The sequence below is a fragment of the Bubalus bubalis genome, chromosome 5, assembly GCF_019923935.1.
Source record: "Bubalus bubalis isolate 160015118507 breed Murrah chromosome 5, NDDB_SH_1, whole genome shotgun sequence".
Lineage (NCBI taxonomy): Eukaryota > Metazoa > Chordata > Mammalia > Artiodactyla > Bovidae > Bubalus > Bubalus bubalis.
The window spans coordinates 15,940,480-15,958,373 of NC_059161.1; the positions used below are offsets into that span (position 1 = coordinate 15,940,480).

General features: G+C 45.3%; 1 protein-coding gene across 1 annotated transcript in view; it reads left to right on the top strand.

Moving 5' to 3' along the window:
• The first annotated feature begins 461 nt into the window (after window positions 1–461).
• Window positions 462–17,894, top strand: part of COLGALT2 (collagen beta(1-O)galactosyltransferase 2) — a 121,345-nt gene continuing 103,912 nt past the window's right edge. The window contains exon 1 of the mRNA XM_006048652.4: window positions 462–1,086. Within this exon, the coding sequence (XP_006048714.2) occupies window positions 824–1,086 (263 nt within the window). The 5' untranslated portion in view covers window positions 462–823. The remainder of the gene's footprint in view (window positions 1,087–17,894) is intronic.

The following is a 17,894-nucleotide window of genomic DNA, read 5'->3' on the forward strand; positions in this document are numbered from 1 at the left end:
AAAAAGAAAACCATCTGAAGTGAATCTGGTCCTTAACCCACCATCCTTTCAGGAAGTTCAGGACCCTGAGTTGTCAGGTAGAGGACATGCCCCATGAAGAGCTTTCCTTTAATTTGAAGAGTTCGATCTGGCTCTAAAATTCTTCAGGTCTTCCAGCTAGATCTTATTGGGGAGACTACTCAGTCAAAAATGAATTTAAAGAGCAGTTGAGGGTGAGGAAATACAAATATTCTGCCTTCGTGGAAGTTAAAAAAAAAAAAAAAACCTGTTTATCATAGTAATGAATCACTGGGTGACTTTCTATTTTAGAACTCTACCCATTTAGTCAATAGGTGCATTATGAAAAACTGGATACATTGCATCACTGTGAAGGACTTTAGACTGCGGTTTGCAAAAGCAGAATAAATTTTCTTGGAGTTGTACCGTTATGTACACACGCTCGCTCGCGCGCGCGCGCGCACAAACACACACACACTCATTCACACGCCCATTGGCAGACACGGCCACACCTCACAGCCCTGGGGAAAGCCACAGACCTCAGTACAAGCTGAACCTGAACTAGAGGAACTTTCCGCCGGACTCGGGACAAACAGCCGCACCGACACGACTGTCTGCGAGCCGGAGCCCAGGCGAGCGCCGGCGGCCGCAGGTACTCCGGAGCGCCCGCGGCGGGGCCTGGGCGGTGCGGCGGCGGCTGCAGCGGGAGGGTCCCGGCGGCCGAGGCCGTGCCAGTGCGCGCGCGCCAGCCGCCTCCCCTCCGCCCCTCGCCGCCGGCCTCGGGCATCCGCGCCGGGTAGTCCCGCCGCCCGCCACGGTCCTGAACATGGCCGCGCGCCCCGCCGCCCCCCTGGCCTGGGCGCTGCTGCTCCTCTCCTGGGTTCTGCTGCGCGGCGGCTGCCGAGCGCGCTTCGCCGCCGAGGCGGACTCCGAGGACGACGAAGAGGAGGTGGTGGTTTTCCCCGAGTCGCCCCTGCAGAGACCCACGGTGCTGGTGGTCGTCCTCGCGCGCAACGCTGCGCACACGCTGCCTCACTTCCTCGGCTGCCTGGAGCGCCTGGATTACCCCAAGAGCAGGATGGCCATCTGGTGAGCCGGCCGCGCCGGGCTGGGGGGCCGGGGGGCCAGGGGGCCGCTCAGGACTCGCGGGAGACATGGTGCGCACACCCCTCGCTGCCTGCCCGGGTCCTGGCCGGATCAGCGGTTGCGGTCGGGAAGGACGCGCGCGTCTGTGTGCGCCACGGGTGCTACTGGGGATAAGCAGCCCGCCCGGAGCTCCCCCGGGGACAGTACGAATGGGGTGACCTCGTGCCTCTCCCAGATAGGGCTGGGGAGACGCCGCAAAAGTGCTAGCTTCTCCGCCTTTGCACTCGCGAAGATTCCTTTTTTCCCCACCTCTCATTCCTCGTCCGGGAGCAAGGGAATAAAGGTGCCCGTCGTCGCCGCCGGCTCCTTGGGACGCGACGTGGTCCGTCACTGTGGCTGGCAACGGGGTACTCCGGAGTGGCTGGGGTGCGCCGCCCTGGCTTCCAGGTGCCAGGCTTTCATCTCAGAGGCTGGAAAAGTGGCTCCGGGTTCTCCCCGGGTGTGAGGGGAAGGGGGAGAGGGGGTCAGGATCCAGAGATTAAGGCTAGGTGGAGCCCGCTGCGTTCTAACCACGCCACCACCGTGGATGCTGTCTCGTCTGAGCGCTCCAAGCTGTCCAGTTCCCGCATCCTGCCTGGGCCCAAAGCGGCCGCAGATGCAAACATCGCCGGGAGCCTTGGGGTACTGATTCCTGGGGACTGAGCAGCCTCAGGAAGGCAAACAGCTAAGATTTGATGCTCTTAGAATAGAGACCCGGGCCTGGTCCCGGTGCTTGCTGCGGGGAGGGTCAGGGCATCAGTGGGGGTGGCTGCCCATCTCAACTTTAGAAGTTGGTCCTGCCCCCACATCTTTGTATAAAAGCAGGTATCGGAGGGTGAGAATTTGGTGGCCAGGTGAGCCGCTCAGGGGCCTGTGGAGGAAGAGGTGGACCCTGACCAGAGAAGATAAGCCACCAGATACATGGACAAGAGGCCTTTGGTCTTCCGAGGAAGATAGAGCCCTGGTCACTGGGGAACGATTTCTGTCTTGTGTTGATGAAGGGAGCTGTCCACAGACAAGATATCCTTAAAGCCTTGGTGGGGCAGAAAGGGAGAAGAAAGGATAAAGCAGTAGCTGGAACTGGCAGCCTAAGGGTACCTGGTGGGCAAAGTGCAGAGGTGAGAAAGCAAACATGAGATATAGTACCTCACTGTGCTATACACTGCCTTACTATATACCCCGTTATACGTGCCGGCTGCCACGCAGGAGGGCATGTTATGTGGAAAGTGGGAACATTGGTGCAGCCAGGTTTTAAACCAGATGATTTTTTTTTTAACCATTTCAGTACCAAAAGAAAATTTTTGCAAGTGTCAGTTCTCAGATGCTTTCTTCAAAAGAGATGCTTTACAGTGTGGCCTGTCTTTATGCATTGTTTAATTTTGAAGAACATCCCAATAGTTACTAGGAAATGAGTGAGTGCAGAAGTGAGTATGAGACACAGGTTTTGCTATCCAATGTACAGACATTACCCCTTTTATCATATAGTAAACTTGGCACAGTGGTAAAGAATCCACCTGGGAGTGCAGGAGATGCAAGAGATGCAGGTTCAATCCCTGGGTTAGGAAGATCCCCTGGAGTAGGAACTGGCAACCCACTCTAGTATTCTTGCCTGGAAAATTCCACAAACAGAGGAGCCTGGAGGGCTACAGTCTGTGGGGTCGCAGGGTGTCAGACACGACTGAGTGACTGAGCACACACGCATGCAAACTTTTAAGAGATATCTGTGGCGGATTCATTTCGATATATGGCAAAACCAATACAATATTGTAAAGTTAAAAAATAAAATTAAATTAAAAAAGAGAGATACTATGATCCTTATTTTACAACAAAGAAACTGAGACTTGGATCAGTTTAGTAACTTACTCACAGAATTAATAAATGATTAAAATGGGAATTTTAACCCTAGTTTGTTTCTAAAGACCACCTCCAAAAAGATAAAGGGAACACAATGTAAGCAAAATGTATATAAACCTATAAGCTACATATTAAGAGACTTGTTTTGTTTGTTACTAGCTTGACCTTGGTTTGGGGCCAGTTGCTTGGGAGTCACAGATATCAGTTTCCTCATCAGTAAAATAAGGGAATTAGAATAAGTGATTTCAGAAATTTTTTCTGGCTCTTGAATTCCATAGATTGTATGATATGATCATAATCATTGAGCAGTGATTGTACATCCTCAGTTCCCTGGATGTTCCAGATTCTATGGATGTTGGTGTTCTCTTTAGATAAAGAGCATTCCAGTTCTGCATAGACCTTAGGGATCTCTTTTCCCTTACCCTTGTTCGTGGTTTATGGGACTGTACCTTTATGGTCAATGTTGGAAAGTTAAGGAAGAAACCCATAGCTTGGGTAAGGCCTTGGGCAACCCCTGCATTAGCCAGCCACTGAAGACTCTTCTTTGAGTTCTGGCTTAGACTGTTATATAATTTATTAAGTAAAAATAATAAAATGCCAGTTTTTAAATAGTCCTTTACAGCTTTAAAAAAGTACCAGCTGTGTTATCTCCTTTGACGTTTGCTACCATCCTATGGAGAAATAAGATTACCTCCATTTCATAGAAGATATTGTGTCTTAAGTAACTAACTTAGTAAAGATTATATTGGCTTGTTAATTTCACAGATATTTAATAATAAGAGCTCACAGTTCTGAGCACTTTACAATTCATTTTCTGGTTTCATTTCCACAATAACCCCGTCAGGCATGTCTTATTATTATACCTTTTTACAGAAGAGAAAACCGAGGGACAAAGAGGTTGTGCAAGCATGTAAGTTTGGGCTCCTAATCACCTGCTTTTGTGAGAACCAAGCATTACGCCCTGTTCAGGTGGGAAAAGGTTGAATAAGATATGGCTTCTCATAGATAAATATGTGTTTTGTGTTTTTTTTTAAACTAGGCTGTGTAAGGTGATCTGAGTGGCATTTGTAGCTATTGGAAGAGTGACAAAAGAGTTCTAAATCAGATTAGGGCAGTTGTGTGGTCATGGAAGATTGGTTTTTGTAGGATAGTCGACAGTTTGAGTTCAGTTTTGAAGGACAAATAGGAATCCACAAAAAACCTGGGAAGAAGGAGGGGTTCCAGAAAAAGGCACTGGGACATTAACCAGAGCTTCCTGTCAGGAGAGATAAAGTGAGTGGCAGGTCTAAGTTTTGCAAATCTCCAAACTCATTGCATTGTACTCTGGAGCTGCTGACTTCATGACTAGCGCTAAAGATTATTTGACTGGGAAGGTGATGGGTTATAACCCTCCAGGAGAGGCAGTAACTCGGTTTAGGATGCTGCAGCTTTGAGGTTCTTCTACTAGTTACTTACTCCAGTCCCACACTCTACTCAACATTCTGAGATGGCAAATTGACTAGTACCCACTCTGCAGAGCCAACACATGCTGATGTCAAAAATAGGCAGTGTCAAAAATGGCCAGAACTTTATAAAACAGAACCATGTTGAGTGTAGGGACGGGGTTGCCAGCTTCGATTTCATCTTATTTTAGTAACTCTATGCAGACTCACTCTTATTCTTCTGCTTACCTTTAACAATGGTGGGAGGAGTATCTGATGAGATTTCTTTCCTGTATGAGTAATTAAGAGCCTGGTTCAATGATCACATTCAGATTTCCCAGTAGTGTGATGTTTTTCCCTCAGCTAAAGTTCTGGACCAGATCTGCACTGAGTACCAACAAATTGACCTGAAAACCTCTTCAGAGGATGAGTGCAGTTATCTCAGCATCAAGTTTATTTGTATTCAACTGAGTTAAAGAAAGTTTATATTTTAGAGATACTTTGTACCAGCAAAAGGGAGAACTTGTCACATCATTTACCTGTCTGATCTCAAAACCCCACCAAACTGTTTTCGTTCGGCTATCACAATTGGGTGATAAGGAACTAAGATAATCCTTGTGTTCTAATTAAAACCTGCGCTGCTGAGATGACGGGAACTGGTCAACATTGTGACCTGCGGCAGTGCACTTGAGTGGGTTCTCTTCTATTCAGTGGAGCCATGAATAGTGGCCTTAGCAGTAGAGGGAAGGCTGACCTCATCCCCCGCTTCCCAAACCTATGATTAAGGGGGACAGTGCCCAGTAATATGATGATGAAAAATGGAGCTGGGCCCAAGGAAAGACATTGGACCCAAAAGATACGTTAGCTTGTGTTTTGGAGAGCCTGCTGCTCCCTGTGGGAAGACAGTTGGGATTCACAGTCCGTGCAGTCACAAGGCAGTGACCATCGTGTAATTACAGAACAATTTGGGCATTTCATTTGGTAGAGTTTTGAAAAGTAATATGTATGCTAACTTGGAAACCATCATATGGCTTTTAAATAAAGAGATGTTTCTGTTGGCATGAACACTGACGTGACAAACTTCTACTTGTGCAGGGTGCTGAGCCTGATGTTTCGCACAGTTTTATCTGTGCAGCGTTTGGGGATTAGCTTGGATTTATATCTACATTTTAATGCCCAACCAGTAGCATTTTGTTGAATGTTTAACTTGATATACAAATATAAGTGTGGTTTATAAAGTGTTCCAAACTACTACTAATGCTAGTGTGCATCAGCAGTGAGAATGATGTCATATTTTATCATTACCATCTTGACATTAAGTGTTTTTGTTTTACTTCTAGATGGAAGTTTCAGCTCATGGCTGAAAACACATATGGTACTTGAGTCCACTTCTATCCATTATTTTATGTTCCTCACCTTACCCTTGCCTCCTCCCCTCTTTGTCCTCCAAGCCTGGTAGTTTAGTTTGGAGGGGAGAGTATGAAAATTAGAGTCAGATAGACTAGGGCTCAAATCTCCTGTATGCTCATGGGAACACCAGTGCAGCTCTAAGCCTAGCTGCCTCATCTGGAAATGACTAATAATTATACATACCTCAAAGAGTTATTGGGCTTCCCTGGTGGCACTAGTGGTAAAGAACACACCTGCTAATGCCAGAGATGTAGGCGACAAGTGTTCGATCCCTGGGTTGGGAAGATCCCCTGGAGAAGAGAATGCCTACCCACTCCAGTATTCTTGCCTGGAGAATCCCATGGACGGAGGAACCTGGCTGGCTACTGTCCATAGGGTCACAAAGAGTCAGACTTGATTGAAGCAACTTAGCATGTTCACTGAAGCCCCTTAGCAGCAGCAGCAGCGTGTTTGCAAAGAGTTATTGTAACAAGCAAAGGAGATAATGTGATACAATGTTTTTTATACATATGCTACTAAATAGATAATAGTTGCTATTTCCTATATGTCTTTTCCTTTTGGTCTCATTGCCATTATATTTCTCTTCCTTTCTCTTTTTAAAATTTTAAAATGAAAAATTTAAAGAAGAAAATATGTTCAAGCTCTCTTTATTTCCTTCCTTACAACAAAAATTATCAGCATAATGGAAATGAACATGTATGGAAGGGCTGTCTAAACACTTTGGTATGATAACTGACTTACTCCTGACAGCAAAGCCCAGGTGAGAAGTGCCATCAATGTCTTCACTTTACGCAGGAGGAGACTGAGGCACAGAGAATTTAAAAAACTTGTCTGGGCTCACAAGGCTAGTGCAGGGTGGAGCCAGGATGCGATTCAGGCAGTTAATGTCTCAGACTGAGTACAGACGGTCTATTTAAGATCAAGAAAGGACCAATTAGTTCTAGTTTTTGCTTCTGACAGTTGACCCAACTTAGGAAGATAAGAGTGCCAGTGTTTCTTTCAAAGAAGAATGGCCCCTTCTGCTTGAGTGACACGAGGACTCAGTGGTTTCCTTCCGCTGTCTTGTTAATTTCATCAGTTGGCTTAGGCACTTTATAGTTACTAAACTCTGTTCTGTGTTGGTAGATTTTATAGGAATAGAATGAGATGAAATATATGTGTTGGACATAAATATACAAGTCACTTCCCAGGATCTCAGCTATTTAGCAACAGAAAAATGTATCAAGGATTTTTAGTGACAAATGAATACGACAGCATTATTCATATGCATGGTGATGGCAGCATTTTTGGTAAGACAGAGGGTCAGCTTTTCAGCCTTTTTAATTAGTGGTCTTGGATTTGATTGACACATAAACTCAACTTTCTTCCAAGTAGTTGGAGAAAACTATGAATCCGCCTCCCATCCTACAATTTCAAAACAGGATTGGACCTCAGAATTACATGTTTCCTTTGGGTAAAAACTGAAGTCACCTATCCTTTTGCTCGAGTTCAGACAAATTGCTTGCAGAGTTAAAATGGATGCCTAAATTGTCCTGGATCTCTTTTATTAATTGACTTCCACAGGTGCAGAAACCAAAGCACAGGGTAGTTAAGGGATGCTCCCCCAGTATATTATATAATGAATAAATGTTGGGGTGCAATAACAGATTTCTAGATTTTTAAACCCTTTGTTGCTCAGTGGTTGAGTATTTTATAATGCTGAGTGGTTTATAACCAGTATTGCTCCTGGTTTAAAGGAACATGCAGTTTTTCTAAGCAGGGTTTGGTTTCACGTATCTGTCTTCAACTCGGTTCTCCCTATGATTCTATTGCTGAGTTTCTTTGCGACTCCAGGTATATAAGCACGCTCCCTGTGTCCCTCTCCGTTGACTGTCTCGGTGGTCAGAGGAATGAACAATGAAAGCTTTGTAATCAGAAAGGCTATTGGTTGTGCCTCAGTCCTTTTCCCAGGACTTACATGTACTCATGGGTCCTATGATTGTGAGGCACTGTCTTCAAGTCTAAGACATACTATAGTAGGTCCATTATAAGGCTTATCTAGAGAGTATAGTAGAACTATTATAAGGCTCAGTTCTGCACATTTCTTCAAATCATGTAACAATATACAGTCGAGTTAAAATTTGAGAGAAAATGATCAGCCCATAGCCTGGTTGTTAGTTCTATTCACCAGTTGCCATCTGAGGTTACCAGTTACCATGAAGAGGTTGCACTGTAAGTGTTTAAATCATGGCTATTCTTCATCAGGACTTACAAAATGTGTATACTGTATATGTCTTGACATTTTTATTCTCAAAGGAGTGACTTGTTCATTTAATTGCATTTATGTTCTCAGCATATCAAATTGCTGATTTTTTTTTTAAGTTAAATCTGTTAGAGTCCTCGTAGGTGGCCCAGATGGTGAAGAATCTGCCTGAAATGTGGGAGACCCTGGTTCAATCCCTGGGTCGAGAAGATCCCCTGGAGAAGGAAATGGCAACCCACTCCCGTATTCTTGCCTAGAGAATCCCATGGACAGAGGAGCCTGGTGGGCTACAGTCCACTGGACTGCAAGAATCGGACACATTTGAGCGACTAACGCTTAATTTTTTCAAGCATTTTCTTTCCTGATTGTTTCTCTTTTATTTAATTTTTTAAATTTGTTTTTTATATTTTTATTTTTCTGGCTGCCCCACATGGCATGCAGGATCCTAGTTCCCTGACCAGGGTTCGAACCTGTGCCCCCTGCAGTGGAATCGCAGAGTCCTAGCCACTGGACCCCTGGGGAATCCCCCTGAAAATTGTACACAGCAACAACTGTGGGGCTGGCTAGCCCCTGTCCCCTGGACTTTGTCCAGGCAGTCATGTCCCCATCAGGCCCACGCTGTATGCACTTGCGATTGGCTCCTGCTGTCCGACTCTCGAATGTCGCTTGCCTGACCCCTGTAGGCAATTGGGTGGTGACCGCTGCTCTCTGCTCAGGCTTCTCAGGATGCCTAGGGCTCAAGTAGTGAGTGCTTTCTAGAACCAGAAGGCTTGGCAAGCTGCCAGAGAGTGACCCAGTGGTAAAATGATCAGAACTGCATTACTTTTCCCTCGGCTCTCCATTCCCATGGTTGGAATGCTGTGTGTGAATGTTCATAAAGGTAAAAAAGCATCTTGTTATAGGTGGTAATTGAAAAGCCATGCAGAATATAAATAGGAGTGGCTGTAATTAATTCCCTGGAACTTGCTGCCATTCAGAGCCATGAAAACAGAGCATTTGTGGTCGGTGACATTAGCCAAGTCTCTTGCATGAATTAAACCTTAGATTTGGCTGGAGGGCATTTCTTTTCCTCTCTAGGAGCACTGTACAGAAATCCTGTCAGACTCAGACTTCCCATAATGGCTTCACGACATCCTGCCAAGGCTAAATTTATGATTTTATAACACATCTCATTTAATTGAGGCAGTAATTGTAATTATTTTAGTTGTTTGTCAGGTTCGGCAAGCTGATGCCTCCCCCCCTGACTTAACTGGCTTAGCTGATGAGATTTTGTTCCTCGGCAAACATAACGCAAAGTAATCTCCTTTGCCCCAACATTTTTGATTAATGTTTCAAAACCACTTAGAAGATGTACATTTCAAAAAATATAAATGATATCGTAAGTAATGATCCTAGGCTGCACACCCCTAAGAAGACGGCAGAAGGCTGTGGCCGGGGGTGGGGGGCAGGCTGCCCTGATGAAGCAGTCTCCTGAGTACTTAGTTTAAGGGATGAATGGGCTATGTTGGAAGCATTCTTCCCACCTCCTAGGTTGGATCATTTCAAAGTCTATTGAGGGACATATCAGGCTAGAGAGAGGAAGTTCCTTAAATGGAGTTTTCCCCATTTTGGCCATTGCCATGATCTGAACATCTGTTCAGTTCAGTTCAGTTCAGTTGCTCAGTCGTGTCTGACTCTTTGCAACCCCATGAATCACAGCATGCCAGGCCTCCCTGTCCATCACCAACTCCCGGATGGACCACAAAGTTCATATGTTGAAACCCTAACCCCTAGAGATGAGTGTGTTAGGCGGTAGGGATTTTGGGGGGTGCTTCAGTTATGGGGGGTGAAGCAAGAATGGGATTACTGCTGTCGTACAGGGTCTCCAGAGACCTCCCTCCTCTCTTCCACCACGTGAGGACACCACAGGAAGTCTACAGCCCTGAAGACGGCCTTCACCAGAACCCAACCATGCTGCCATCCTCGTCTTGAACTTCCAGCTTCCAGAGCTATGAGAAATAAATTTCTGTTGTATATGAGCTACCCAGTCTGTAGTATTTAGTTGGAGCAGCCCAGATATTAGTCTATCCCAGGAAAACCATGGAGGTAGCGCAAAGTGCCTACATTTTAAACAGTAAAGAATAGAACTCTTACTCTCCAGTTGCTTTGCTTTCTGAGAGCAATTGTATACATTTTGGAGGTGGGGAGGGCAGTGGACCATGTCCAACTTTCCTGTTCTTACAGGGTAAGAAATGATTCTGTGAGAAAGAGGAATGTGTGGTTGTGTGTTGATTGACATTCTCCCTAAAAGTCATATTGGGTGAGAAATTGCCACTTTTCAGGGTCTTGGGAAAAGCAGGATTTCCAACAATTTCCAACAGTGGAACTTAAATTTCTGGGCTATCCGTGAGAAATATGGTCATGGACATTTGGAGCCATGGCATTTCCAACACAGAGTCCCTTGCTGCACTGCTGGACTGCTTTTTCGTCTCTTGGTTTCCAGCCAGCCCCATAATTTGTCCAAGCTCCACACACCACAGTGATTATGGCTGAGACCCGCCAAGATAGTGGAAAGTTGCTGCCAAGTGGAATCAGGATTTTTCATGTCATCGCTGCACCGCCGAACAGTAAGCTTATATGCAGCTCTTCCAGGGCTGCATTCCCTCTGCTGGAAGCAGGTGGGGTGGAAGGGCATTCAGACAGTCAGACCGTGTCTTGCATTTCAGATAGATTTTGTAGAGTTGGCCTGTAAGGCTCAGAACAGCCAGGATGCTAAAATATTTTAGAAAATCACAAGTCTTCCCCTCTGCCTTTCCTCAATCTTGTTAGACACTGTGTTCAGTCGCCAAGTTGCATCCAACTCTTTGCGATTTCATAAACTGCAGCACACCTGTCCTTCACAAGCTCCTGGAGCTTGCTCAAACTCATGTCCATTGAGTCAGTGATGCCATCCAACCATCTCATCCTCTGTTACCCCTTTCTCCTCTTGCCCTCAATCTTTCCCAGCCTCAGGCCTGGAATCTGTATCTTAAACATGTGCACAAGTAATTTATATGCACCTCTGGGTCTGGGAACTGTGGGAGATGAGTGCCTAGAGGGCCCTGTGAAGAAAAGGGGGCCCTCATAGAGGGACTGAGGGCTGTATATGCATCCAAAGTACAGGCCATGGGATTTTCAAAGCTTGGAAAGTTGGCACTCGCTGGAATCTTCTAAACCCCAGGTTCCAGATGCTTAAGCAATCAAGAAGGCCAAGGGGCTTTCTTATTAAGAGAAATTGTAATGTACAAGATTATGAAGAAGAGGCTCTGCCAGGCAGCATCATTTGTATTTTTTATGGAGTCAAGCACATGTGTCCTTCCTCCTTCCAATAGTGGCTATTTTAAAAAAAATTTTTTTAATTTAAGGGAGTGCCTCAGATTGCCCATTATATGAAGAGCCTTGCATTGGGGCTTGATGTAAAATGACACTCCCTCCAACCCTCTTATTTGCTCAGTTATCTCACATCATGAGCTCATGAAGTATTTAGGTTTATAGAAGAAAAGCTGTCTACTGATGAACATCTCTTAATAGTCTAGAGGGAAATCAAACCAGTGCATTTCTTTCTACTGAGTGGTAATCATGTGACCCACTTCAGGATCCATATCCCCTTATCTTGTTTCTTTTGTGCTGGTGTTTAATTTTCTTACCTTTGATTTTCTCTTTGGCATGCCATTAAAACTCCTCCTGTCATGTGTGAAAAGAATAAACAGTCTATTAAATAAGCTTAGTTGAAAAGTGAAAAGTGTTAGTCCTCTAGTTGTGTCTGACTCTTTGCAACCCCGTGGACTATAGCCTAAAAGTTTCCTCTGTCCATGGGATTTCCCAGGCAAGAATGCTGAAGTGGATTGCCATACCCTTTTCCAGGGAATCTTCCTTATGCAGAGACTAAACCCGGATCACCTGCATTGCAGGCAACTTCTTTACTGTCTGAGCCACCAGGGAAGCCCAGTTGAGTTGAAGTTCAGCCTTAATATTATGATATTACCAAGTTCCTAACCTGGTGTCTGCACTGGTTATGAAACCAAAATAGAACTTTTTGGAAATTCACGCTATTCGAGTCCACTATACCAAAGGTTTTTCTGAGTTTGTCACTGCTGCACAATGGTATGTTCAGGGTTGGTATAGTAGCATTATTACAACCTCACCCACAGGCAGCCTTCTCTGGGGACGATCACAGCTCAGTAGCTAAATCTCAACTGTTTACACCCTTGTTATATCGTGTCCTTTAGGTAATACTGTAAATGTCCTCAAGTGTATGTGTCCCATTTTCTTTTCAAGTCCTTCCCCTTCTCTGAAATGTGAGCTGCATTCCACAGCTCAGTGTCTCCCGCCAAGAAGATCATGATCACCTGGGAAGGAAGGTGAGGCCAAGTGCACTGGGGGCCTCCAGGACCGTGGCCTCCAGCCCAAAGCAGCCTCGTCCATTTCCCCCGCCCGCTGCAGTGTGCAAATGTCCTCGTTTTCTAATTTATGTTGCCTTGTGGGTTTCCTTGGTGGCTCAGCTTTTAAAGAATCTGCCTGCAATGTGGAAGGCGTGGGCTCCATCCCTGAGTTGGGAAGATCCCCTGAAGAAGGGAACGGCTACCCACTTCAGTATCCTGGCCTGGAGAATTCCATGGACTGTGTAGTCCATGGGGCTGCAAAGAGTTGGACACGACTGAGCGACTTTCACTTCACTTCTGTGAGTGGACAGGGAGGTGCTGTTCACTTGTGTCACTTTGAACAAGCCCTTATTCTCTCTGGACCTCAGTTTCTCCTCCATAACAAAAGAGAGAGGTGCTAGAACTGTGGCTTTAAAATGTGGCTGCTTATTAGAATCATTTGATTAAAATATAGAAAAAAAAAATACTGATACCTAGGCCCCACCTAGGCATCAGTTAGGTCTGAATCTCTGCAATAGGATCAGGGCAAGTGACATATTTTGAAAACTTCCCAGAGGATGGGACTGTGTGGCCAAACGTAAGAATCCCTGGATGAGACAGATGTTCTCCGGGATCCCTTCCTGATCTGACATCAGTAGTCCCTTCATGGAAGTGCTCAGTCACTCAGTTCTGTCTGACTCTTTGTGACTCTATGGAATGTAGCCCAACAGGCTCCTCTGTCCATGGGTTTCTCCAGGCAAGAATACTGGAGTGGGTTGCCATGCCCTCCTCCCGGGGATCTTCCCGACCCAGGGATTGAACCTGTGTCTCTTTCGTCTCCTGCGTTGGCAGATGTATTCTTTATTACTGAGCCACCTGGGAAGCCCCTTCATGGAAGTAATGAAATCTAAAGAATTTTCATGAAATGTGACACTGCACGATTGATGTTTCCTGGACCCTCGGCTGAATTTTAGATCTTTTGGGGGGTGGCCTAAAAAAAAAGTCTTAAGTTTTCTCGGAAGCTCATTTTTATTTCACACTGTTGTGTGCGTTAAAGTTGCTTCAGTTGTGTCCAACTCTTTGCCATCCTGTGAACTGTAGCCCCGCCAAGCTCCCCTGTCCCTGAGATCATCCAGGCAAGAATACTGGAGTGAGTTGCCATGTCCTCTTCCAGGGGATCTTCCTGACCCAGGGACTGAGCCGTCGCCTCTTACGTCTCCTGCATTGGCAGGCGGGTTCTTTACCACCAGCGTTCACCCTGTTGGGTACGGTGCCCAAAGGTGTTCCCTAAAAGTGTTGTCTCCTGCAGAAGGCCTGTGCCACATGATGACTGAACTGCCAAAGGGACGTGGCAGCAAGAGGGCTGGCCTTGAGAGCACACACTGGAACGTCTCAGGACTGGCCTGTGTGCCCCAGGTGGGGAGCGGTGGTGGCCCGGCTTCCTTCCTGCGGCACACAGAGGCTGCCCCTTGGCTAAGGAACTGTGGGCACCAAGGCCTCAAAGCACATTCAGGCAGGCTGCGGCCACTCAGGATTCCTTCCCAGTGTGTGTTTTGGTGTGCTGCCCAGCCTCACTTTCAGGCATTCTGTTTCACACTGGTGCAGGGCCTCTAATCACCCCTGGGTATTGCATTTCTGATGTTACTTTTAATGGCTTTGGAGTCTAGCTTCTTTTGTTTCTAGATTTGCATAAACAGTGCTGCCTTTGTCCTGCGGTCTTGACACAGCTTCAAAGCCTTGACTGGGCATCAAAGATGCACTGAATCCCCGTTTCTTAGGCATCAGATTGCAGCAAGGCCAGCAGGTGACTGAAGGTCACTGCCCCACTTCTGGGCCAGTTTGCTGTCTCCCAGAGATTAGGTTCTGCCAAGGCCCCTTTGATGATGGTGCTGAATCTTAATAACTTGTTTTCAAGGCCTGTGCAAATGCTCGTGAACTAAAGGGACCCACTGCTGGCATCTATCTGAGGAGGAAAGGAGAGTAACTCACTAATATTTGATGAATCTCACCCCCACCCCCACCCCATGAGAGACAGATTACTAAGGGTCCCTCTGGGAAGCATAGAAACCGCAGATCCACTAGCCAGTCTTTGCTGATGTTGGCATGGTGGTGGCCAAAGCCTCATTTTCCCATGGAGCTTATCAAAATAAAGGCAGTAACTGAACTCTTAGTTATCCGTGCCTGGATGGTCTGTCTTTTGGATACACAGAGGCCAGCTTTTGATAACAGATCAGCTTGGTCCAATCATCCAGCACCCTGCTCAGCTGTCTCTCTCTCTCTATCTTGGTGTTGCCCAGAAGTTGTATATTTAGACAGTGGAGTGTGATTTTGATCTTAGAAACATTCCACATAAGGCATTCCAGTGTGAGTTTTATCTGGTTTCTTAGCTGTTTGCACTTTTGCATCAACTATGCCATGTACCACCCCATTCTCAGATTTTATTGAATTCTCCACCTTGCCTTGGTTTCTTCATCGATGCCCAGTGCCAGGTAGGCTGATTTTTAAAGACCGTTCTAGCCACAGCATGCTATGAATTTGTAGTTCCCCAACTGATACCATGAAAAATAAAACAACTTAGTCTGTCGCCACATTATTTAAGATGCTTTTTGGGCCTTTAAAAAAATTTGTACTTAGATATAACTTTTCAGTACTTTTGACTTAGCCTTGTCTCATATCATTGCTGAATAGACTGATGGTTCATATCTATAACAAATTATAAATATTTTTTGCCCTTTGGGATGGTTAATTTTATGTGTCAGTGGTGCCTGGATATGTGATCAGGCATTATTCTGGATGTTTCTTGAGGGTGTTTTTAGCTGAAATTTATATTTAAATCAGTGGCCTTCGAGTAAAGCCTTCCATAATGTTGGTGGGCCTCATTTCATCAGTTGAAGGCATGAACAACACAAAAGACTGACCTCCAGCAAGAAGGAAATGTGCCATCAGACTGCCTCTGGACCTGAACTGAAACACTGGCTCTTCCCTGAGTCTCCAGCCTGCTGGCCTACCCTACAAATTTTGAATTTGCCAATATCCATGACTGCATGAGCCAGTTCCTTAAAATATCCCCCCACAACAGTAAATATATTATATAGTAAATATATTATATAGAGGTACATATTATATGTATTTTGTCTCCCCCTACCCCCACTTCTTTCTCTCTCTGACTCTCCAGCTATCTGTTGGTTCCATTTCCCTGGAGAACCTTGACTAGTATAACCTTTATCCTGAAAGAAAATGCCATCTCTTTCATGAACAACAAGAGCTGAAAGAAGGGCTGTGCTGAGAAGAAAAAGAACCCAGAGAATTATGTCAGAAGAGATAGTTCCAGATCTGAAAGCTAGGGAAACCATTGCTGTGGACATCTGGGGTGAAATAGTTGTGGCATGAGTGTATATACTGACTTTTCTCATGCGTGCAAAATAAGTAAGTGCAGGTTTTCCTTAGAAGGTGTCCCCCCTTCCCCCCACTTTTTTTTTTGAAAAGGCAGAAGTAGGAGTTTGGCATTTGCCATTGTGATGGGAAACAATATACATGTTTGTTCTTTGCAGAAGCTGCTGGTCAGTGTGTAGGCCTGTGTCTTTTGCTCGGTCTACCGTGTAAGGGAATTAGCTTGTGTGTGCACTTTGGGGTTAGCAGAACCTAGCAGTGGAAGGCAAGTGTCCCCAGGCTAATGGGCTATTGCACTCAAGTGACAGTGCCTCCCCAGAGAGAGGCTTTACTTCACAGCGGTGTCATTTATTGTGGAGATGCTGAAGATCGGTCTCCGATGACACCTCCAGAGACCAGAGGCATGAGTGCCTGTGAAAGGTCCTTGTAACATGGAGCTGGTTGGAGCTGTGACTACCCTTGCCGATGCTTTAACACAGCAGCAGAGGTTGGTTTTTCATGCCTGGGCTGTAGAAAGATCAAATCAGGAAGGCAACAGTTTTCTTTTCCAGAGAGAACTCTCATTGGTGACTCTTGGAATTACATTCCTGGATTCAGTCTAAAATGAAACTCTTCCTTTTTTGAACTGAGTAAAAAAGGAGTCCGTCTGCTGAACCAGAATGATCTTGAGAAAGCCCTGCTCTCTGGCTGCCTCTCTCAGCTCTCTGATCTTGGCTACTCTGCTGATACACTCAAGCTTTTAGCTAGCTGCCTGCATTCTCAACCATCTAGCACCAGCTGTTTTGAGTTTCTGGAGAAAGAATTTTCTAGAATGCCTTTGTTACACTGGGATTCATGCATGGTAGCGTAAAATGTGCTAGTGAGTTTTTCTTCTAATATGAAGTAAATATGACTTAAGGGTCAGTTTCTGCCCTGAAGTGAAGTGGAGTTTGAAGTTTTTCCTCTCTTCTCTGTAACTGGGTATCTGACATTTGGTGTGGCTTCCCCTAATTTGTGTGGTTTTGTGGCTCAGATGGTAAAGAATCTGCCCACAATTTGGGAGACCCCGGTTTGATCCCTGGGTTGGGAAGATCCCCTGGAGAAGGGAATGGCAACTCACTCTAGTATTCTTGCCTGGAGAATTCCATGGACAGGGGAGCCTAGTGGGCTACAGTCCATGGGGTTGCAAAGAGTTGGACACAACTGAGTGACTCAATGGACGTGAGTCTCAGTGAACTCCGGGAGTTGGTGATGGACAGGGAGGCCTGACGTGCTGTGATTCATGGGGCCGCAAAGAGTCGGACACGACTGAGCGACTGATCTGATCTGATCTGATCTGAGTGACTACTCCCACCCCCTAATCTGTGTATCAGCTGTCAAGTTTTAGATAACAAGTTGCAGTGACATTCTATAACTTTGAGCTAGAAAGCAAATAGTTTCTCTAGAAAGAACGCTCTATCTTTTGAATGTCAAAAGGGGCAGCAGATGAAAAAAACATCGTCTATGTTTTACCTTCTGAAATCAATTCTCCATAGCAGATTTTTGGGGTTCCCATTCTAGTTAAATCTTGCTACTTTTACTCACTACTCTTATTAACATCATGGATTTGGCTCCATTTTCTCTTTCCCAATCCTTTGCTTTTCTTTTTTTTTTTTTTAAGTAGCATTTTTCGAGGTAGTTTTGGTTAATTTATTGATAGATTGATCAGTTTATTCATATAGAATTAGCAATATTAAAAATGCAAGAGTCTTATCTGAAATAATTAGGAGAAGCTATTCTTCACATCACCTTGTGAAAAATTATTATGAATTTTAAAAATCCAGACAGGTAATTCTTGTTTTCAGCAACATAAAAAAAAAAAAAACACACACACAACTATATTTACCTTCCTTGGCCTTGATCCCTGAGAAGATCAAGGTTACACATGGCTATAGTCTGTTGTTAATTTCACCCTGGGTGGTAAAATAATATACTGTGGTTTCCAGACCCCTGAAAAATCAACTGGTAACAAGTGAGGTCATTTTTGGTGTAAGAATTGCATATATCATTGTCTCAAAAGACACATGGGCTGCAGATCCTGTCTGGGGACCTGCTTCA